The following is a 23,201-nucleotide window of genomic DNA, read 5'->3' as shown; positions in this document are numbered from 1 at the left end:
TCGTCCACCTTGAATATTATTCATGTTCTGGTTAAAAAAGGCCCTAATGATTTATGCTATACAACGTTTGACATGTTTGAACGAACGGAAATATATTTTTTCCCCTCGTTCATGACGAGAAGTCCGGCTGGCTTAGATCATGTGCTAACTCGACGGAGATTTTTGGACATAAATGATGAGCTTTTTTGAACAAAACTACATTCGTTATGGACCTGTGATACCTGGAAGTGACATCTGATGAAGAGAATCAAAGGTAATGGATTATTTACATAGTATTTTCGATTTTAGATCTCCCCAACATGACGTCTAGTCTGTATCGCAACGCGTATTTTTCTGGGCGCAGTGCTCAGATTATTGCAAAGTGTGATTTCCCAGTAAGGTTATTTTTAAATCTGGCAAGTTGATTGCGTTCAAGAGATGTAAATCTATAATTCTTTAAATGACAATATAATATTTTACCAATGTTTTCTAATTTTAATTATTTAATTTGTGACGCTGACTTGACTGCCGGTTATTGGAGGGAAACGATTTCCTCAACATCAATGCCATAGTAAAACGCTGTTTTTGGATATAAATATGAACTTGATAGAACTAAAAATGCATGCATTGTCTAACATAATGTCCTAGGAGTGTCATCTGATGGAGATTGTAAAAGGTTAGTGCATCATTTTAGCTGGTTTTATGGTTTTGGTGACCCTGTCTTTGACTTGACAAAACATTACACACAACTCTTGTAAATGTACTGTCCTAACATACTCTAAATTTATGCTTTCGCCGTAAAACCTTTTTGAAATCGTAAAACGTGGTTAGATTAAGGAGATGTTTATCTTTCAAATGGTGTAAAATAGTTGTATTTTTGAAAAATTTGAATTTTGACATTTATTTGGATTCAAATTTGCCGCTCTTGAAATGCATCTGCTGTTGATGGAGTGCACCACGGGTGGCACGCTAGCGTCCCACCTAGCCCATAGAGGTTATTCTCTCCCCATTCACAGTAGAAGCATGAAACAACGTTCCAAAGACTGTTGACATCTAGTGGAATCCTTAGGAAGTGCAAAATGACCCCATTGACGCTGTATACTGGATAGGCAATCACTTGAAAAACTACAAACCTCAGATTTCCACACTTCCTGGCTGGATTTTTTCTCAGGTTTTTGCCTGCCATATGAGTTCTGTTATACACAGACATCATTCAAACTGTTTTTTTTAGAAATTTCAGAGTTTTCTATCCAAATCTACTAATAATATGCATATCTTAGATTCTGGGACTGAGTAGCAGGCAGTTTACTCTGGGCACCTTCTTCATCCAAGCTACTCAATACTGCCACCCATCCATAAGTACAGAGAGATCCTTGATGAAAACCTTCTCCAGAGTGCTCAGCACCTCAGACTGGGGTGAAGGTTCACCTTCCAACAGGACAACGACCCTAAGCACACTGCCAAGACAACACAGGAGTGGCTTCGGGACAAGTCTCTGAATGTCCTTGAGTAGCCCAGCCAGAGCCCGGTCTTTTCCATTTGATCATCATTGAGATGTTTCTACAACTTGATTGGAGTCCACCTGTGGTAAATTCAATTGATTGGACATGATTTGGAAAGGCACACACCTGTCTATATAAGGTCCCACAGTTGATAGTGCATGTCAGAGCAAAAACCAAGCCATGAGGTCGAAAGAATTGTCCATAGAGCTCAGAGACAGGATTGTTTTGAGGCACAGATCTGGGGAAGGGTACGTAAAAAAACACACACAAAAAAAACTCCTCAGTAAAAGGCACATCTCCTGCTTGGAGTTTGCCAAGAGGCACCTAAAGGACTCTGACAATGAGAAACAAGATTCTCTGGTATGATGAAACCAAGATTGAACTCTTTGGCCTGAATGCCAAGTGTCAGGTCTGAAGGAAACCTGGCACCATCCCTACAGTGAAGCATGATCGTGGCATCATCATGCTGTGGGGATATTTTACAGCGGCAGGGACTCAGAGACTAGTTAGGATTGAGGCAAAGGTGAACAGAGCAAAGTACAGAGATCCTTAATGAAAACCTGCTCCAGAGCACTCAGGACCTCAGACTGGGGCAAAGGTTCACCTTCCAACAGGACACCGACCCTAAGCACACACCCATGACAATGCAGGAGTGGCTTCGGGAAAAGTTTCTGAATGTCCTTGAGTGGCCCAGCCAGAGTCCAGACTTGAACCCAATTTAACATCTCTGGAGAGACCTGAAAATAGCTGTGCAGCAACGCTCCCCATCCAACCTGACAGAGTTTGAGAGGATCTGCAGAGAAGAATGGGAGAAACTCCCCAAATACAGGTTTGCCAAGCTTGTAGCCTCATACCCAAGAAGACTCGAGGCTGTAATCACTGCCAAAGGTGCTTCAACAAATTACTGGGTAAAGGGTCTGAATACTTATAAAATGTGGTATTTCAGTTTGTTATTTTTAATACATTTGCAAAAATGTCTACAAACCATGTTTTTGCTTTGTCATTACGGGGTATTGTGTAGCTTGAGGGGGATTTTTTTGTAATACATTTTAGAAGAAAAATGTGGATTAAAATCAAGGTCTGAATAGTTTCCGAATACACTGCATATGACATTTAGCAGACACTTTTATCCAAAGCGACTTACTTAGTCATGCGCATATATTTTACATATGGGTGGTCCCGGGTATCGAACCCACAAGTGCCGTGCTCTACCAAATGAACTACGGAGGACCACGGATGGAAGTGGCATGTCCTATTGTAGTCCATGTTGAGGGTTTTATACGTAGGGTGTGTTTGTAAATTCACTCTGGCTATCTACTCCGATTTTCAGAGCACTCTCATCTGAGTGTGCCAGAGCTCAGCATAATAGATTAATTTACAAATGTGCAATAACCTTTGAATATGACCGGTGTCAGTAAACGTCGCCAGCAGCACAGTCACCAATGCTCTAAATAACATAAAAACCTCCCGTCTAGCTCTGCTAGGGCGAGTAAAATGGTCAGAGTGAGGTCTTCTCTCATTTGTGTCTGGAAGTAGCTAGTAAGCTAGCCAACTTTTAGCCAGTTAGCTTGGGTGCTTGACTGTCGTTGTGAGGTCAGAATGCTCAGATGAACCCAACGCTCCAAGAGCTGCTCTGAATTTACAAACGGGACAATCTAACCAAGCTCTGAGCACACTGTAGCACAGTGTGAATTTAAGACACCCATAGGTGTTCTATAGGTCAGTTTGTTTCTTCCAAGGAGGGAAGCATTGGAAGTGTCACTGAAGTGTTGAATTCATAGTAACATCAGATTAGCATGGTTTTTATTGCGCAGTCCTTTTCTGATGAGTCAGTTAGTATACTAACAGTTACTTTGGACATTGTGTGACTCCATTTGGATTGATTGGGTTTATTTTGGGTATGATGAGGACAAGGCATTGGGCCTAGAGAAAAACAGAATACAGGTACCAAGTTTTGCTTGTGTAAAGGAATCATTCCCAGTGTGTTAGTGATAGACGTGTGTATTTTGTTTGGCATGTTGAGTGACCCTGACCACTGACATGTGACCCCTGACCTGTAGGGATGGAGTTCCCTGTGGACGTGTTGGGATCAGTGAGACATGAGGAGGAGGAGCAGGCAGCAGAGAGCTACATGACCCAGCTACGATACGTCAGCCCCGACAAGGCCGAGAGCTTTACCCTGCCCAGCCACAGAATGGTAGTCACACAAACACACCTACAGTGCTACATGCATGGTTTGTTTAGTTGACTCTAACGCCATGTCTCTCTGGCTCTCCCTCAGATCTGTATCAGTCTGTGTAATGTTGGTTTTGTTCCCATCTATGGAGGAGAACTGAAGCATAAGATTCTGGCCCTGTTCGCCCCAGAGGACCAGCTCACAGGTACATCCCTCCCTCAGCACAGAACTAGCCTCTTGTCTGTCCGTTGATACAGTCACAGTGTAAGCTGGTCGTTTCCACCACATAGATGGATGTAAGCTATTTTATTTAAAGCTACAATCTTACACACATCAGATCCAAAAGTTTGGTTATAATGTCTGGGGGTTTATATTTTACAGAGACACGTTTGGATTCCAACCAGATGTCATACTCATCTAACTCTAATTCTAAATGTGTCTCTCTCTCTCTCTGTCTCTCCAGCGGTAGCTTTGTTTCTGGCGGGTCAGTGGTGGTCTGTCGAGGACATCCTCAGAACCTCCGACCCCTCCAGAACTGGCCTCCTCAAGGTTCACAAACTGCAACACATACAACACGAGATGATTGTTGAGTTGACACATCGAGAAACATAAAGCTAGCACATTGAAACACACAAACACAAGGTGTCACAATCCGACTCTGTAGAGGTAGGATATTGGGTTTGTCTGTCTGGTGTGAGGAGAGGCTCAGTCTGACAGGATATGAAAGAGGACACTCAGGATCCTACAACAACATGACTGAGAGCACACAGACACACACTAACCTGGCATGTTTATCAACCCAATGAAATGCATAATGACATTGTTTTGAACAGAATCTCAACCTTTGCGTGTTTGTTTCTGTCAGTTTGCCCAGCAAATGGTTCTGATTAGCATCGAACAATAGAGAAACACACAGCGTGCACATGTACAGACAGACACACACACACACATACTGGTAGGAAGTGTGTTACGGTGGTATAAAACTAGGAGCAGTGTTCAGGGCCATGATCCAAACCCACAGTTAAACGTCAGTTCTATTCTGTTTGGCAGAGCTACAGAGCTGTAAAAACAGTCACTTCCAACATTTACGTGGGAGGTGAAAGACTACTTATGCCATGTACTGAGCCAAGGTACTTCTGATTCATGTGTGTCCTACTAGAGTGCATGTCAATTGAGCAGAGAGGAAAGTGTGTTCAGTGTGTTTCAGGTAAAAACTTCAGAGGAGAGGTGTGTGTGTGTGTTACCTTAACATTTCATTAAGTGACAGTCTGTATCTGTGTGTGTGTCCCAGGTGAGGAGTCTTGGTGAGCGGATCGTCCTGTACATTCTGAACCGCATCGTGTACCGCGTGGGTGAGATGGACAAACCTGAGGTGCCCTTCCTGTGCCACGGACAGAACCACTTTGCCAAGCTCCTTTGGAAGGATGGACACGCAGTCGGTTTCTACTCTGTCAAACCCAAAGGTGAGCGGCCTTTGTCTGGTCAAACTGTCACTGTGAGCGGTCATCTTTGGTTTCAAACCATACTGCTCTTATTTGATAGGTGAAGTTAGCTGGAGAGTTGGCACTTACACAAGTCCGTCCGTGACCCTTAACCTCATGAAGATGATTACTATAATGACAGACTTTATACATAGCATTAGTCAATCATGTCTCAATCAATTATAGCATACTTTCAAGACATGAACTCACAGAAAATCTCTTCCTCTCTCCAGATAGCTTGTGTAATGGCTTTGTGACCCAACGCTACCAGCTGCCTGTCATGGATTCCATCTTTGTCAGGAAGTGTCATCGTGGAAACGGTCATGGTCTGCAGATGCTGGAGGACTTTGTGGACTCTTTCAAAGATGACCAGCTCGGCCTGAAGTACCCTCTCTCTCTAACCATGTATAAAGGTTAGTAGTAGTAGTCTCTATCTCTATCTATTCAATTTAAGGGGTTTTATTGGCATGGGAATTATGTGTTAACATTGCCAAAGCAAGTTAAGTAGATAATATACAAAAGTGAAATGAACAGTAAACATTACACTCATAGAAGTTCCAAAAGAATAAAGACATTACAGATGTCATTTGTGTATGTATACAGTGTTGTAACGATGTGCAAATGATTAAAGTAGAAAATGGAAAATAAACAATTTGGGTTGTATTGTTCTTCGCTAGTTGCCCTTTTCTTGTGGCAACAGGTCATAAATCTTGCTGCTGTGATGGCACACTGTGGTATTTCACCCAGTTGATATGGGAGTTTATCAAAATCGGGTTTGTTTTCAAATTCTTTGTGGATCAGTTTCCACCTCATTTTGTGGGCAGTGTGCACATAGCCTGTCTTCTCTTGAGAGCCAGGTCTGCCTACGGCGGCGTTTCTCAATAGCAAGGCTATGCTCGTAACCGGTGTGAAATGGCTAGCTAGTTAGCGGGGTGCACGCTGATAGGGTTTCAATTGGTGATGGCACTCGCTCTGAGACCTTGAAGAAGTTGTTTCTTTTGCTCTGCAAGGGCCGTGACTTTTGTGGCGCGATGTGTAACGATGCTTCAAGGGTGACTGTTGTCTGTGTGCAGAGGGTCCCTTGTTCGAGCCCAGGTAGGGGCAAGGAGAGGGACGGAAGCTATACTGTTATATTCACCCCTCCTGAATTTCCCCAAAATCCTGAATGCATATCAAACAAGATATGAAGCACAAGGGACAACAAACTGTACTGAGTCAGTACTGGCACAAGTGAACATCTTTATTTTATATTTTATTTAACTAGGCAAGTCAGTTAAAAACAAATTCTTATTTTCAATGACGGCCTAGGAACAGAACGACAGATTTGTACCTTGTCCGCTCGGGGATTCGATCTTGCAACCTTTCGGTTACTAGTCCAACGCTCTAACCACTAGGCTACGCTGCCGCCCCATCTGCAGGCAGATTCAGAGGAATCTAAGGTTGATCAGTCCTGAGAACCTCCTGGACAAATACGATGCCAAGTACATCATACAACACTCGTCCTCACATCACATTATCCCTTGACACCATTCTACACATCACTTAGATGGCTTTACATATCCATGAATTTTCCTCAGAACAACAGAAGAAATAAAGAAAACCATTTTAAAACCGAGGTAGAAGAGACTGGGACTTCTTTCCTAGTTTGGTGGCTAAGCCCTTCATAGTGAATGTTCTCTGAGCCATTGTCTCAATAAGACGACTTACAGATGTCACTACCCTGCCAGTGCGTGTTCTGACCACATCTTGCGAATCACGTGAACCCGGTCTTTGTAAGTCTTGGTCACTTGCTAAATCTGCTGGTGCAACTGAGTCAGGAATACCTGAAGGTTCTGTGTCAGGGACTACAGCTACACTGTCACAGTCAGGAATGCTAAAGGGAGTCTCATTATCGAGAGATACCTGAGCTTCACGGTCTTTGTTTGGATTGTCCCTACAGCTGTACGCTGACTGTTCGTGCTCCATCTCATCTCTGACTGTCTCCTGTCTCTCCGAAGACTCCTGAGTTGCGGGGTCATCTACTCAACTGAGTATCCATGAACTGGTCATATCTCCAGAGATTTCCTCTTCATCAAAGTCTGAAAGATCCATTGACTGACCCTCACACCCTCACACACCAGAGGGTCCCTGGTTCGAGCCCAGGTAGGGACAAGCTGAGGGAAGGAAGCTATACTGTTACACTGAGTCTGTACATGGGTAAAGCTTTCCTTAAGTTTGGGTCAGTCACAGTGGTCTGGTATTCTGCCACTGTGTACTCTCTGTTTAGGGCCAAATAGCATTCTAGTTGGCGCTGTTTTTTTGTAAATTCTTTCCAATGTGTCAAGTAATTATCTTTTTCTTCTCTCATCATTTGGTTCGGTCTAATTGTGTTGCTGTCCTGGGGCTCTGTGGGGTCTGTTTGTTTGTGAACAGAGCCCCAGGACCAGCTTGCTTAGGGGACTCTTCTCCAGGTTCATCTCTCTGTAGGTGATGGCTTTGTTATGGAAGGTTTGGGAATTGCTTCCTTTTAGGTGATTGTAGAATTGAACAGCTCTTTTCTGGATTTTGATAATTAGCTGGTATCAGCCTAATTCTGCTCTGCATGCATTATTTGATGTTTTACGTACATAGGATAGTTTTGCAGAATTCTGCATGCAGTCTCAATTTGGTGTTTGTCCCATTTTGTGAATTCTTGGTTGGTGAGCAGACCCCAGACCTCACAACCATAAAGGGCAATGGGTTATATAACTGATTCAGTATTTTTAGACCGATCCTAATTGGTATATCAAATTTTATGTTCCTTTTGATGGCATAGAATGCCCTTCTTGCCTTGTCTCTCAGATCGTTCACTGCTTTGTGGTGCTGAAGTTACCTGTGGCACTGATGTTTAGGCCAAGGTATGTATAGTGTTTTGTGTGTTCTAGGGCAAAAGTGTCTAGATGGAATTAGTATTTGTGATCCTGGCGACTGGACCTTTTTTTGGAACACCATTATTTTGGTCTTACTGAGATTTACTGTCAGAGCCCAGGTCTGGCAGAATTGTTGAAGAAGATCTAGGTGCTGCTGTAGACCCTCCTTGGTTGTGGACAGAAGCACCAAGATCATCAGCAAACGGTAGACATTTGACTTCAGATTTTAGTAGGGTGAGGCCGGGTGCTGCAGACTGTTCTAGTGCCCTCGCCAATTCGTTGATATATAGGTTGAAGATGGTGGTGCTTAAGCTACATCCCTGTCTTACCCCACGGCCCTGTGGGAAGAAATGTGTGTTTTTTTGCCTATTTTAACCGCACGCTTGTTGTTTGTGTACATGGATTTTATAATGTTGTATGTTTTCCCCCCAACACCACTTTCCATCAATTTGTATAGCAGACCCTCATGCCAAATTGAGTCGAAGGCATTTTTTGAAATCAACAAGGCATGAGAATATTTTGCCTTTGTTTTGGTTTGTTTTCCACACTACTCTCCTTCCAACTATAGCATTTCTTAATATTATTCAGCTCCTTTGGCTTTGATGCCTCATGATTTGAGCAAAGCTCTGTTCAAGTAGTGTGATTTTGCTGTGATCTGATAGGGGTGTCAGTGGACTGACTGAACGCTCTGAGAGACTCTGGGTTGAGGTCAGTGATGAAGTAGTCTACAGTACTACTGCCAAGAGATGAGCTATATGTGTACCAACTAGAGTTCGACCGATTTAATCGGAATGGCCAATTTTTAATTGGGGCCGATTTGAAGTTTTCATAACCATCGGTAATCGGCTTTTTTGGGCACCGATTATGGCCGATTACATTGCACGAGGAGACTGCGTGGCAGGCTGACTACCTGTTATGTGAGTGCAGCAAGGAGCCAAGGTAAGGTGCTAGCTAGCATTAAACTTATCTTTTAAAAAACATTCAATCTTAACATAATCACTAGTTATTAACTATACATGGTTGATGATATTACTAGTTTATCTAGCTTGTCCTGCGTTGCATATAATCGATGCGGTGCCTGTTTAATTTATCATTGAATCACAGCCTACTTTGCCAAACGGGTGATTTAACAAGCGCATTCGCGAAAAAAGCACTGTCGTTGCACCAATGTGTACCTAACCATAAACATCAATGCCTTTCTTAAAATCAATACACAAGTATATATTATTAAACCTGCATATTCAGTTAATATTGCCTGCTAACATGAACTCCTTTTAACTATGGAAATTGTGTCACTTCTCTTGCGTTCTGTGCAAGCAGTCAGGGTATATGCAGCAGTTTGGGCCGCCTGGCTCATTGCGAACTGTGTGAAGACCATTTCTTCCTAACAAAGACCGTAATTAATTTGCCAGAATTTTACATAATTATGACATAACATTGAAGGTTGTGCAATATAACAGCAATATTTAGACTTATGGATTCCACCCATTAGATAAAATACGGAACGGTTCCGTATTTCACTGAAAGAATAAACGTTTTGTTTTATAAATGATAGTTTCCGGATTTGACCATATTAATGACCTAAGGCTCGTATTTCTGTGTGTTATTATATTATAATTAAGTCTATGATTTGATAGAGCAGTCTGACTGAGCAGTGGTAGGCAGCAGCAGGCTTGTAAGCATTCATTCAAACAGCACTTTCCTGCATTTGCCAGCAACTCTTCACTGTGCTTCAAGCATTGCGCTGTTTATGACTTCAAGCCTATCAACTCCTGAGATTAGGCTGGCAATACTAAAGTGCCTATTAGAACATCCAATCGGCAAAGGTATATGACATACAAATGGTATAGAGAGAAATAGTCCTATAATAACTACAACCTAAAACTTCTTACCTGGGAATATTGAAGACTCATGTTAAAAGGAACCACCAGCTTTCATATTTTCTCATGTTCTGAGCAAGGAACTTAAACGTTAGCTTTTTTACATGGCACATATTGCACTTTCACTTTCTTCTCCTTGGAAAGTGTCACGTTACAGCAGAGATCCTCTGTTTTGGATAGAGATGACAAAGAAGGCCAAAAAATGGTCAGACAGGGTACTTCCTGTACAGAATCTTCTCAGGTTTTGGCCTGCCATTTGAGTTCTGTTATACTCACAGACACCATTCAAACAGTTTTAGGAACTTTGGAGTGTTTTCTATCCAAAGCTACTAATTATATGCATATTCTAGTTTCTGGGCAGGAGTAATAACCAGATTAAATCGGGTACGTTTTTTATCCGGCCGTGAAAATACTGCCCCCTATCCATAACAAGTTAATCGGTATCGGCTATTTTTGGTCCTCCAATAATCGGTGTATAAGCGTTGAAAATCATAATCAGTTGACCTCTAGTACCTACCATAGGAGTCCCCCCGAAGCCTACCATTGACTATGTACATGCCCAGCGTGCGACAGAGCTGCAGGAGTTGTGACCTGTTTTTGTTGGTTATGTTGTGCCTAGAGGGGCATATGGGGGAGAGAATGCTGTCCATCCAGGTAGGTGTTTGTCCCCCTGTGTGCTGAGGGTGTCAGGTTCTTGTCCAGTTCTGGCATTTAGGTCACCACCGACTAGTACATGTCCCTGGGCCTGGAAATTGTTGATCTCCCCCTCTAGGATGAAGAAGCTGTCAAAGTTAAAGTATGGGGATTCTATTGGGGGGATATAGGTAGCACACGAGGACATTTTTCTCTGTTGAGATCATTTCTTTATTCATTTCTAGTCAGATGTAAAATGTTCCTGTTTTGACTAATTTAATTGAATGGGTTAGGTCTGCTCTATACCAAATTAGCATACCCTCTGAGTCTCTTCCCAGTTTCACACCTGGTAGTTTGGTGGATGGGACTACCAGCTCTCTGTAGCCTAGAGGGCAACCAGTGGGTCCGTCGCCTTTTATACCATGTTTCTTGTTGGATGACAATGTCTGTATTTGCAATTTCTTTGATGAAGTCTGGGTTCCTGCTCTTTTGGCCAAAGGCAGATGACCTCAGACCTGGTATATTCCAGGATGAGATAGTAAAAGCTTTTTGTTCCATAGTGTCTAGTGTGGTTTAGGTCCGGACCATCACAGTAGGTGTGAGCAGAGAATGTTGAGCATCTGATACATACCTCTTAGGTTGCAGGCTGGGGCTTGGGTGGGTGTAATTGTGGGGGTTGTGCCTGTTGCTCTACTCACAGCCTGGGCATATGTCCTATCATATTGAGGTCCTTGCCGCAGGGGGCGGGCAGAAGGGGCATAGGTCTGATATGGGGGGGCTCTCTCTAACCATGTATAAAGGTTAGTAATAGCTCGCTAGCTGCTTTTTTGGAATGAAAAACATTGTCAATATTGCCAAAGCAACAATGTATACATTGTAATAAAATTATAATAAATAATAAAAAATAACAAAAATGATAAGTCAATAGTAGACGCATAATAAATATACAAAGCTAAACATGGAAAATGAAACTATAACTTACTTATAACTGTCATCTTTACCAGTACATCAGTACTACAACTACCATCATTACTACTACCACCACCATCACTAAACTGCTATCAGCCCTACCACCCATACCACTACTATTTGGAATGATAAACAACAATAATAATAGTAATAACAATAATGCTAATAATAAGTAAGTTACTGTTTACTATACAGATGTTATTTTTCAGTGTATCTCAGGCTATAGCAGGCAAATACATATTTGGCTGCAAGAGGAGCCATTGCTCCTTCGCCCATGAGTATTTTTAGTTTTTCCTCTGGGTTTAATAAGTACAATTTGGAATAAATGTAGTCATATCTGTAAATAATGAATCTCTTGGTGAGGAATATTTATCACAGTAAAGGAGAAAGTGCATCGCTGTCTCTACCTCCCCTGTCGTGCAGTGATCACATACACGCTCTTCTTTGAGTAGCCATGTCTTTTTATGTCTGCCGGTTTCTATTGTCAGTTGGTGGTCACTCAGCCTGTACTTGGTAAGGATCTGTCTCTGCTTCGTATATCTGACAGAGTAGAGATAATCAGCCAATTCATATTCTCTGTTTAGGGTCAGATAGCAATTTAGTCGGCTTTGGGATTTTGTTTCATTTTTCCAATGTTGTAAATATGAGTCCTTTGATTGGTTCATGATTTTGTTTATTTGAATTCTTTCTTTTGAAGCAGTGCTGGTGTCAGCTTGGTTGGTGAGGTCCAACACCAGCTGACTGAGAGGGCTCATTTCTGGGCTCAGCTCTTGGGTTTGAAGTGCTTTCAAATAAAGACTTGAATATGGACTGGAATTTAGATGTAGCCAAAATTTTAATGATCATTTCTGTATTTTCATTGTTACTGGAAAGCGGACCAATTCTGCCCTACATGCATTAGTTGGTGTATTTTTCTGGACTTGTAGAATTTTCCGACAGAATTCTGCATGTAGGGCTTCAATTGGATGTTTGTCCAACATTTTAAAGTCCAGTTTATTGAGTGGCCCCTAAACCTCACTTCCGTAAAGAGCTATTGGTAGGATTACACTGTCAAATATTTTGGTCCAAATTCTAATTGGGATGTTGATTTTGAATAATTTCATTTTTATTGCGTACAATGCTCTGCGGGCTTTTTCTTTGAGTGCGTTCACTGCCATATTCAATTTTCCCGATGCAGATATGGTCAGACCAAGGTATGAGTCATTTTTTGTGTGTTCAATTATTGTGTTGTTCAGGGCGAATTTGTGTTTCTGACATCTGGGTTTTTTCTGTAAAATCATGATTTTCATTTTGTTTTTTATTTACTGCCAGGGCCCAATTATGACAATATTGCTCTAAATGTTAAGGTTCTGTTGAAGTACCAAATCATCAGCAAATAGCAGGTATTTCACCTCTGTGTCAAATAGTGTGAGTCCTGGGGTTGGAGAATGGTCCAACATGTCTGCTAATTCATTGATATAAATGTTGAAAAGATTTGGACTCAAACTGCAGCCTTGTCTCACACCTCGACGTTGTGAAAATATTCTGTTCTTTGGTTTTTGATTTTTATTGAACACTGGTTTTCTGTGTGCATACATTTTATTAAGTCATACACCTTACCACCAAGCCCTCTTTGGAGAATTTTGTAGAATAGCCCTTCGTGCCAAATAGAATCAAATGCTTTTTTCAAGTCAATAAAGCAAGCAAAGATTTTGCCGTACTTTTTTTGGGGTGGACGTGTTACTTATTACATTTTTTTCTTAACGGAAGGTTTCAATTCTTGAGTTCAAAATGCTACAGAAACCCTTTCCCAAGTTGCTGTTTACACAAATTTCCCTGTAATTATTGGGGTCTGATTTGACTCCACTTTTGTGGATAGGGGAGATGAGCCCCTGGTTCCAGACATCAGGAAAGCAGCCAGAAGTTAATACCATGTTGAACAATTTAAGCACAGCATTTTGCAACTCAGTTGTGCTGTTCTTCAGCATTTCATTTCTGTTGTTATCTAGACCACAAGCCTTCGATTTTTTTTAGAGATTTGAGCTTTTCATTTAGTTCTTGTTGGGTTATTGGGTAATCTAATGGATTTTGGTTGTTTTTAATAACTGATTCAAGGATGCTAAATTTTTCTAGAATTTCTTATTGGTTCTGTTAAATCTTTTTGTGGGATGTTTTTGTATAGATTATCAAAATACGTTTTCCAAATTCCTTCATCTTGTATGTTTAATTCTTGTGGATTTGTCGTGCTTAAAATGTTCCACATGTCCCAGAACTGATTTTGGTCAATTGCATTTTCAATTTCATCAAGTGTCTTGTTGGTAAATATTCATAGCGTAGCTCTGGGTTGTTTTGCTGCTTATGTTTTACATTTGTCTCTGGTGTTTTCTAATACTTTACATTCGTCATCAAACCATTTTTCTGAAACTTTTCGTTTTTTGTTTCTGATGTTGCATTTCTTTGGTTTTCTCAAATTTGCTTTTGATGCTGCTTTTTGGAATATGCAAGTGATGTTTTGAGTAGCCGAATTGACACCTTCTTTATTGTTTTGGTATTGTGAGTTATTGAAGAACTGTATAGTCTCTTGCTCGCTGTGTGTGTGTGTGTGTGTGTGTAAAGGTTAGTAGTAGTTCTCTCTCTGCTCCTCTCTACTGTACTTTATAACTGTACAACTTTGCAGCCCCTAAATAAATCAGTCAATCAAAGTGTACAATCTCTCCCTGACCTGCAGTGTGTGGCCAGTATCTGTGTCGGTACCCAGCTGACCAGGACCTGCTGTGGGTGGTAGAGGGAATGGGAGGACCCTACCAGAGAGAGAGAGTGGCCAACAAGATCAAAGCACTGAAAGGTACGGACACAGTAGCAGGAGATCTAACACCCAAGGGCCTGTCAAGGAGGATGTGATATTTACAGTACCTTCAGCTAGAAATGTGTTAAGTAGAACCTATATGATTGTCTGTCATGAAGAATGGGGAATTGCGACGGCAGCTCTATTCATTACATTTCTAACGTTCTGCGACCTAACTGGTCCATCAGGACCTTAGCAGGATGATGGCAGTCCCGCTTAGCTGTGTGTGGGGACTTGATGTCAGACACAGTGGCCAGTCTCTCACATGACTGGTAGCTAATTGCCTTCTGATTGTTGTGCTGATTCCCATAAAGTGGTGCTCCCCGTGGTGACGGCTAATGGAGATCACCAAGCAGCCTCTCTGGACAGCACAGACGTCAACATGGAAGAGGGCTCAGACAACTGTCTGGACATCACCGTACGTCTCTGTCTCTCTGTATCTGACGTCTCTCTCTCATCTATCCAACTTTGTTCTTGTTTGTCTTTCTTTACATTTTTTTCTCTCTCCTTTGCACTCTGTTGGGTTTCCTCAGTCTCTCGCCTCCTGAACAGCTATGTGGATGCATTTGTTGTTTATAGTTTAAGAATATCCTCAAACATCAGATTTAAGTTGTGTAGGGACAATATAATCAAGTAATGAGGATTTAATATGGTCTTGTTTTCTAGGAGGATGTTTTGGTGCTGAATAAGCCCCTCAAGTTTATAGAAGGTAAGTAGCTCAGAGAAGTCTTGAGTCCTGAAACCAATAACTATGAGAAAGAGTTTTCTGAGTACATAAAATGCTGTCTTTTGTGTGAATACACATTGGAATGAAAATGGCTACTCTCTAGCCCTGGCAGGCACACCAGTGTCAACACATACCTGGAGTAGTGGACATAAAAAGCGTGGCAGAGAAGAGATGGAAGACTCTGAGGAGGAGAGCCAGCCTCTGAAGATGAACAGGTTAGACAAGGAGTCTCAGTGAAATAGAAATAGAAACATCCATCAAAATATGAATGAAATGTAAGTATGAAAGCTTCCCATTGGCTGAAAATCATAATACCTCTGGTTTACTGTGTGTTCAGATTGGAGGAGGCAGAGCCCACCACTACAGCTGTAGAGGGAGAGGAGGAGGAAGGAAGTGGGGGGGGTGAGACAGAGTCTGGAGAAGCAGATGCTGCTCTGTCCCCTATAGAGGAGGCCACAGCTCAGGTGGGAGGATGACGGACGTGATTAGGATGAATACATCATTAGGAAACAACAGTTAATTTGGCTGTTCTGGGTTGCTTGTCATCGTTGTTTTATGTTACTATGGTTGTTGTTAGCGAATAACCAGTCACTATCATAGCGTATTTCGCACTTGTTACGCAAGGAATTGCACCCTATTCCTTATGGGCCCTGGTCAAAAGTAGTGCACTTCATAGTTAGTAGAGTGCCATTTACATACAGAGTGTATGGTTAATCAGGAAAAGGAGGCGTTGACCATTGGTTGTGGCTTTTCTATCCTCAGGAGGCTGAGGTCAAAGGAGACCTGACGGATGACCAGGGAGAGGAGGAAGAGGTTGCCACACAGGAGCCTGATACTGTGCTAGAGAACAGAACGACAGAGGAAGATGTGGAAATGGAGGAGGAGGATACGAAGGAGGAAGACTCCATTGAGGCTAAAGTATGTGTTTCAATGTCTCAGTTGGAATGTGTGAGATGGGGCCATTATTGGAGAAAGGGGTTCACGTATGAGACAATAGGATCCTTTCATTGTTGGAAAGTTCCTATTTGTACTGTGGACATGTTTCTACAGTATGTGTTAGAAAGGGAATTGAGGAATATGTTTTTCGCCATTACCTTTTTCTCTTTGTCCTCTGCAGGACACCGTAGATGCAGCTCCTGTGGCATCAGAGGAATTGGCTGAGACGGTAGCTGTGGTGAAGGAGGCTCCTCTCCTGTTAGAAGAAGCAGCCTCTGCTACAGAGAAGGCCCCTTCGCCTGCAGAGCCAGCCCCAGCAGAGCCCTCCCTCTCTGTGGAGGTGATTGAGGAGGCAGGGGGCGAACCTCCAGAGGAGGCCGCAGCTACACCCATGGAAGAAGAGGGGGTAGAGGGAGAAAAGGAGGGGGAGGAGAAATCCATGGAGGCGGCCATCACAGTGGACAGCAGTAGCCAGGAAGTGGTCCAGGTGGCGGTAGCAGACCTGTCCTACCAGCTTCCGGAGGAAGGAGAGAATCAGCCTCTCACAGAGGAAGAAGAAGAGGAGGAGGCAAGAGAAGAGGTCAAAGAGGACAAAAAGAAAGAGTTAGAAGAGATGGAGAATGTTACAACCACAGAGGATGAGAAAGAGGAGGGAGAGAGTGAGAGCTCAGACGAGGGTGGTGACGGTAAGGTCCTTTGGAGGAGAGGCAGTGGCCAAGCGGCGGCGCCTAAACATAAATCTAAGAGACTGAGCAGAGTGGTCATGGAGCCCGAGGAGCAGGGCACAGAGCAGCCGGAGGTCACGGAGGAGGAAGAGGAGGAGAAAGCTAGAACGACAGAGGAGGAAGAGGGGGCTGTAGAGAAGAGCTTGGCTGAGGAAGAGGTGGAGGAAGAGGAGCATCCACCAGTGATTGACCAGAGAGCATTGAGGAGGAAGAGCCGACAGGTCCAGGCTCCAAAGAAAGCCAAAGGGAAACGACGCAGCAAGATCTAAACACAGCAGCCGTTGCATATATAAAAACACACAAAACACATGTTTAGAGGTGTGCAGTAAGGGATGTTTTCTACCTGGTTTTAGGGTTTGTAAGGCGTCTAAAGTTAACATGTATTATCTCTGTACGATGTTGTTTAGATGTTTACTTTAGGTCGTTTTATGAAAGGTTTAAGTACATGAGTACTCAATACTCGCTGTTGCAATAAGTCAATGTGAAGTCTTTAATGTCCAGATGTGTTTTTATTCTTCTTTTTATTGCCTTGTTCTTTCAGTACTGACTGAGATTGAGTTTCACAGGCCTGATGTGGTAGTTTGAAGGTGATTTTCATTCTCTAGCTCAGTTAAATTTTCTCCTATAGCCTGGTCCTACACTGAGTCTGTGGTTGTTACATTTATACTATTTACAGTATTTCAATAGTTTGGGTTGAAATGCACCTCTTAGTTTGGAGTTCTTGCTGGAGTTATTTGATAAAAAAGTCATTGAAGTTTTGTTCCAATGAAAGCCAGCGGACCCAGTTGCTCTTGAAGACCAGGTTTTGCTACACCCCCTGTTTTATGACGACCAGTCACTTGTATTAAGGAATGAAATCTTCCAAAAATACCTGGAGTTTTCTCTGTTGCACACCACCTAGCTGTCTTCTCTCTTCAGATGCGCTGAAATACTTTTTATTTAGGAAAAAGCTGTGAATGAACGTCAATTATAATATGTAAGTTGCACGGCACAGACGCACACATGCTCATTGATATATAAACGTGTATACACACAAATATAGTATTCTGTGAATATACCCAGTAACTGAAATTTGAATAGGAAAAATAGATTTGGTTATTATTGTTCTTGCCCAAGTATAATTCAAGATTATAATTAATACTTTATCTTATATCTAATAGCATGTTTAATTGCAGGTGTATTGATTTAAGGGTAAAATATGTATATTACAGTAAGTAGATGATAGCAGAAGTGAAAGTGACTATATATACCAGTGATATTTTTGTTATATACACTGTTGTATAATGGCACAACATTCACTATTTAGAAACAAAAATTTGCTACACAAGTTGAGCTATTTCCGCGTGAATTTGATGCTGTCATTGGTCGGTTCACTGGTAGAGGGTACATTGAGCCAAAGATGTGATGCAGAGTCTGTCAGTGGGCTATTTATGTTCCATGGATATGGGTTAATATATAGACCCTACACCTGGGTCCTATTCACTAAGCACCAAACGAAAGAAAACCTTAAACAGGGAGGGACCACCTGAAACTGGTTTTAGTTTTTCTTTGCAAAACGTTTTGCTACCGTGTGTAGTAATGAATATGACCTGTGTTGAGGGATTGGATGGCATTCCCCAGTGTTTGAGATGGTTCTAGACAGTTGCATTGACAGTAAAGGTGCTTTCCTCTGTATGGAAGGAAACCTGTTATAGATTTGGCAGATCATGTCAATGCAACTGTTGGATGTTATCCATAGAATTACTAATTTACTATAATAGGGATTCCCCTTTCTAAAAGGTATATTTCTGTGATGTAAACCTCCTTGATGTCAGAATGACAAACTCTTTCCCAGATGGTGATTTTGGTGGATGAGTTGGGTGTCTCCCTACTACCCAATATCAGTAAAGCTCCCACTATTTAACCATTGTTAGTCTATTGCCTGTATACCATATTTTTTTTAAAGGCAAAGTATTTCTCTATTAGTATGACTGCTGTTTGTTAGCTATAGCTGTGTCCAGGCAGGTCATGTAAAAGACTAAAAAGAAGCTACATCGTAAAACACCTGGTGGATCTCAATAGTCTACAGGGGTTTTGTCTCCTTAGCTCTCCTTCACCTGCACTGATCTGAGAACTAGAGAGAAGTTAAAGCAATATGGCAGAAACCTACCTGGGGATTTTCCACTTCCAGATCAGTGAAGGAGACGAGGAGAGGATGCCACTGTTGAGATGCACCCCATTTATTGATTGTGGAAAACCAGTTTCAACCACTACTACACTTGTGGGTTGATGCCTTTACGTATGTTGCTATCATCCACCTGCTAATACTCTGACCCCGGTCCCCCAAAATGTGAATAAAGGCTTAGTCTTAACTCTGATGTACGGAATGTTACACAGCCATGTTAGTTCTGGTTGTTTTCAGTTTGAATGTGTTCTGGATATAAGGCAACAGCGGAGGGAGCCAGAGGAGGAGTCATTGAGCTGCATTTAGTTTAGTATGGCCTGTACTGCCGTTTTCAGATTCAGGTTGATCATAGAAGTCCTCTTGGTGGTGCTCATATCCTGCTTTACTTGGCTGCTGTGGTTCCCACTGTCTTCTGTGTCTAGGGTGGTTTTATACAGACTTCCTAGATATCTACAGGACTGGGTTTGTGCTGGCTTACCCCAGGGCTGTGTTCAGTGGGGTGCAGTGTTACAGAAAGTTAAGATGGAAAGAGATTCTGTTAGCTGGGTACAAGACACTCCTGTCTGCAATGTTCAGAATGTGGCACCTTCCTGAACGTACCCTAATACTCTAAATGTTATTTACCTCATTCACAACCAATAGCCAGAATATGGCAGGCTTTAGTCTGTCTGTTCCAAATGGCAAATGATTCCCTATATAGTCCAATATAACCTTTATTTAACTAGGCAAGTCAGTTAAGAACAAATCTTATTTAGAATGATGGCCTACCCCGGCCTTACCCTAACCTGGACGACACTGGGCAAAATGAGCAACGCCATATGGAACTCCCAATCACAGCTGGTTGGGATACAGCCTGGAATCGAACCAGGGTCTATAGTGATGCCTCTAGCACTGATAGGCAGTGCCTTAGACCGCTGCGCCAATCAAATAAATAAATAGTGCGCTATAAAGGGAACTGGGTGCCATCTAGGATACACTTACGTTTGTTCTGTTGAATGTTTTCAGTGATCAGTTTGTGGTTGGAGAGATGGACAGTTTGTGTTGACACCAATGTAAGTCACATCTGCTATGGGAATGGTTTCATTTCAGGGACTGATTCGGTTTTTAAAAAATCAATTCAGGAGAAGAATCTAAATGAAATGAATGAATTGAGTGTTTACTTTCCTATGAATTCAAAAAGAAAAATGTGTGCCTTTTTTTTTACGATCCTGCCTGTGTTAGGGACCTTGTTCTCCGTGTTGAGCTTTATCTTTAACTAATAAGTAGGATTTCAAATCACCTGAATTCACTGAGTTATAGTAGATTTAAACTAATTCCTGCATCTTGTCACTTCGACATAATCTGCCTCTTGTGATGTTACTGGACATTTACTATTGGTTTGTCAGCTGTTTTAGTATGGACTACTGTATCTGATTATTAATATCTTACTGAACGTCTTTCAACCTATGAATTCCTTGTAGTTAATAAACAATTTTTTTTTCTGGAATTCCACTTTGTATTTATTTGGTGTGTATCTAGCAGCCTGAGATGACTAACAGTAAACCGTCAGCTTACCTTTCCCCTTCCTTTTTTATCCTATTTTATTAGATCATTGGAATGGAATTAACAGAACGGAGTCAAACGTGTTTTTGATGTTTGACTCCGTCCAATTAATTCCATCTCAGCCATTACACTGAGCCCATCCTCCTATAGCTCCTCCCACCACCGGCCATTGATTTGGTTATATCTGTATATCACGTAAACCTTGTAGAAAGCCACATGCTCCAGATCTGCCTTGTGCCTCCGACGCTACAGGGACATCTCTCTAGGTGATCTCAACTCTGTTGCCTCTCCACACAGCCTGTCATATTCCCCACTGGAGCACAGCCTTCTGTCTGTCTGTGTGTGCTTGTCGTCAGATAAGCCCAGCAGAGCCTTATCGTCAGCTGTCTAGAGTGCAGCAACGAGAGGGGTGTGTGTGTGTGTGTGAGCCAGGCTGCAGGTCTTTTATGTAGCCGTTTGTCCTGTTTGTGTTCCTGCCTCTCCTCTACCCCTCTTCCCTCTCTCCATTGATGGTGTGGCGTGTATAATTGATGGCACCATATTGCTGTGGTGTAGCTGGTTTAATGGGGCTTGACACAGAAAGGGAAAGCTGCATGCAGCCAGGGAGGGGACTTAACCCTTTCACCTACCGCTCTATACACACACACACATGCCCAGACGTATACATACAGTATATACACACACACAGGCACCGATGATGGTAGTAACATCAATGTGTTAATTACTCATACTGTTATCAGTGGGCAGAAAAATAGAATAAATTAGCTGTGTGATTCAACCACTGAGGCCCCCACTCTTTCTGACTCTAACGGAACACCGATAGTTTTAGCAAGCCAGCGTTAGCTATTGCCCACCGTTTTGCTCGACTGAGTCGAAGTGTCTGACAAAGGTGAATGACTAGCAGTGTTTCCCAACCAGCTGTGATGGTCTCAGCTGTAGTTCATGCTCTGACCAGAAGGGGCCAGTATGGTTCCAAGGTCCCACATCACAGCCCAGTGGTTAGTTAGCTTGGCTTCCCTCAGGCATCCACTCTGGCATTCAATGTGCTTATTTTGTTTTGTGTGGATTTCTCTGGCCTAGGAGACGGTATCAATGGATAGGAAGGGTTATCCCACCCCTCACGTGCGCACACACACAAGTGCATGCACCATTAATCAATTGAGGCAATACAATTATGCTATTGTGCGAGACAAGAAAACAGAGCATTGGAGAATGAACTGTAGGATCATTAATGTCTGTGTGCAGACACTCTCTCTCCCTCTCTCTCCTAACTGTTCCCAGGTGACAGAGACCAGGGAGAGGCACTATTTTAAGAGCTGATATCACACCACTCCTGTTTTTTTCTCTCTGTCTCTGTGTGAGAGTTTTGGGGGGGGTGGGGGTGGATGTGAGGTTGGTGGAAAGATCATTTCTTTGCCTCCTCTCTCTACCATTCTCGCTTGCTCTCTCCCTTTCCCTGGTACTGTTCTCTCACTCCTCCACTGTGCTGTTTATTTGTTGTCCACATCTTCTCTGTAGGTTTATTGCCCATTTCTCTCTTGCCGTCTGCTCTCTCTCTCTCTCTCTCTCCTTCCCCTCTCTAACGCCCTCCTTGCCAGGCAGCCAGTAGATTGGCTGTTTCCTGCACGCCCCAGTAGAGCTCTTATCAGCGAGTGAGTGCTGATTGTTGCGCCGTCTCTCATTGTGACTGGCAGTTCAGGCTTGCACGCTGAAATGGCTGATTTGGTCAATGTTTGTCTGCAGGACCTTATCTCCAAACCTTACATTAACTGTCTTGACAGTGTGTGCAGGCAGTCTCTCTCCATCTCCTGACCTCCTCTCCTTCCTACCCCCCCACCCACCTCCGTGTCTCTATCTTCATTTTTACTATTTTTCTCTCTTTGCTACCCTCTCTGGCCCGCTCTCATCCTCCTCTCTGTCGTTTCTCTGGGCCTACGGAACGTCTTCGCCTCTACCCCCCCCCCGCCCCAATATCTAAACAGTGACGCATACATGCTCTGAGAGAATGCTTTATAGAGTCTGTAGACTTACTGATAACTATCAATGATTTATGGGTAATATAGTAATGAATAAACTAATGCTAATCCGAAAGCCTTGGGCTAATGCAGTACTCAGCCTCAAATGACCCTTTTGTGATTTTGGGGTGACTCACTCTGTATCCTAGTCAGCGAAATTGAAGCGCATTTGCAGCTTTCGATCGGTGAGCGTGGATACACGGCGGCTGGCGTGGTAAACACGCCGTTTTAGACATTATTTATTTATTCTGTTTATTAGCAGGAAGCTGTTGGTTCCGTCTGCTGTCGGCAGCTGTGATGTAAACAGAGTTCATATGTACTGAGACCCCTGCTGTGTGGTGGGCTGTCAGGTTGCACACAGAGACCTCAATGAAGGTTGATTAAGGTTTTGTTGTGGATTACTCTTTGTGTGGAAGGTAAAAGAGTGAGTAGAATTTATTCATCTGCCAATTAAAATATATTCCAAAGATGTGTGTGTGTGTGCGCATGTTTGCTCCATATTTCTCTTAATTTACCTGAGTGAGATTTGATCAATTCACCTTTTTCAGATAACAGGCCTTGTGTGGTCTTTAATGACTTTCAGCTACACACACATACAGACACACACATGCATCCACAGACACACACATGCATCCAGAGACACACTTTCAGTTATGTTTCTTTAATTACTACACCTGCAGTAGAGGGTGAACTTGTGGACCCTTTAAATTCCTTGGTTTCCTGGTTCATTTCTATAATCCACTTCTTTATGACACACAAA

At 42.5% G+C, this 23,201-nt stretch overlaps 1 protein-coding gene across 2 annotated transcripts in view; it reads left to right on the top strand.

Annotated features, from left to right (window-relative positions):
- fam169ab (family with sequence similarity 169 member Ab) overlaps positions 1-20,370 on the top strand; it is a 93,205-nt gene extending 72,835 nt beyond the window's left edge. For both annotated transcript variants that reach the window (XM_082960511.1, XM_014138593.3), the window contains exons 2-13: positions 3,542-3,678; positions 3,763-3,862; positions 4,121-4,206; positions 4,949-5,120; positions 5,372-5,551; positions 14,216-14,332; positions 14,647-14,750; positions 14,999-15,041; positions 15,163-15,274; positions 15,397-15,523; positions 15,822-15,977; positions 16,177-20,370. In XM_082960511.1, coding sequence (XP_082816637.1) covers positions 3,544-3,678; positions 3,763-3,862; positions 4,121-4,206; positions 4,949-5,120; positions 5,372-5,551; positions 14,216-14,332; positions 14,647-14,750; positions 14,999-15,041; positions 15,163-15,274; positions 15,397-15,523; positions 15,822-15,977; positions 16,177-16,989 — 2,145 coding nt within the window. In that variant the 5' untranslated portion in view covers positions 3,542-3,543 and the 3' untranslated portion in view covers positions 16,990-20,370. The remainder of the gene's footprint in view (positions 1-3,541; positions 3,679-3,762; positions 3,863-4,120; positions 4,207-4,948; positions 5,121-5,371; positions 5,552-14,215; positions 14,333-14,646; positions 14,751-14,998; positions 15,042-15,162; positions 15,275-15,396; positions 15,524-15,821; positions 15,978-16,176) is intronic.
- The last annotated feature ends 2,831 nt before the right edge of the window (positions 20,371-23,201 follow it).

Source organism: Salmo salar, chromosome 13 (assembly GCF_965601325.2).
Source record: "Salmo salar chromosome 13, fSalSal1, whole genome shotgun sequence".
Lineage (NCBI taxonomy): Eukaryota > Metazoa > Chordata > Actinopteri > Salmoniformes > Salmonidae > Salmo > Salmo salar.
The sequence above is the reverse complement of the archived record's forward strand: the minus strand, read 5'-3'. Positions and strand labels throughout refer to the sequence as shown.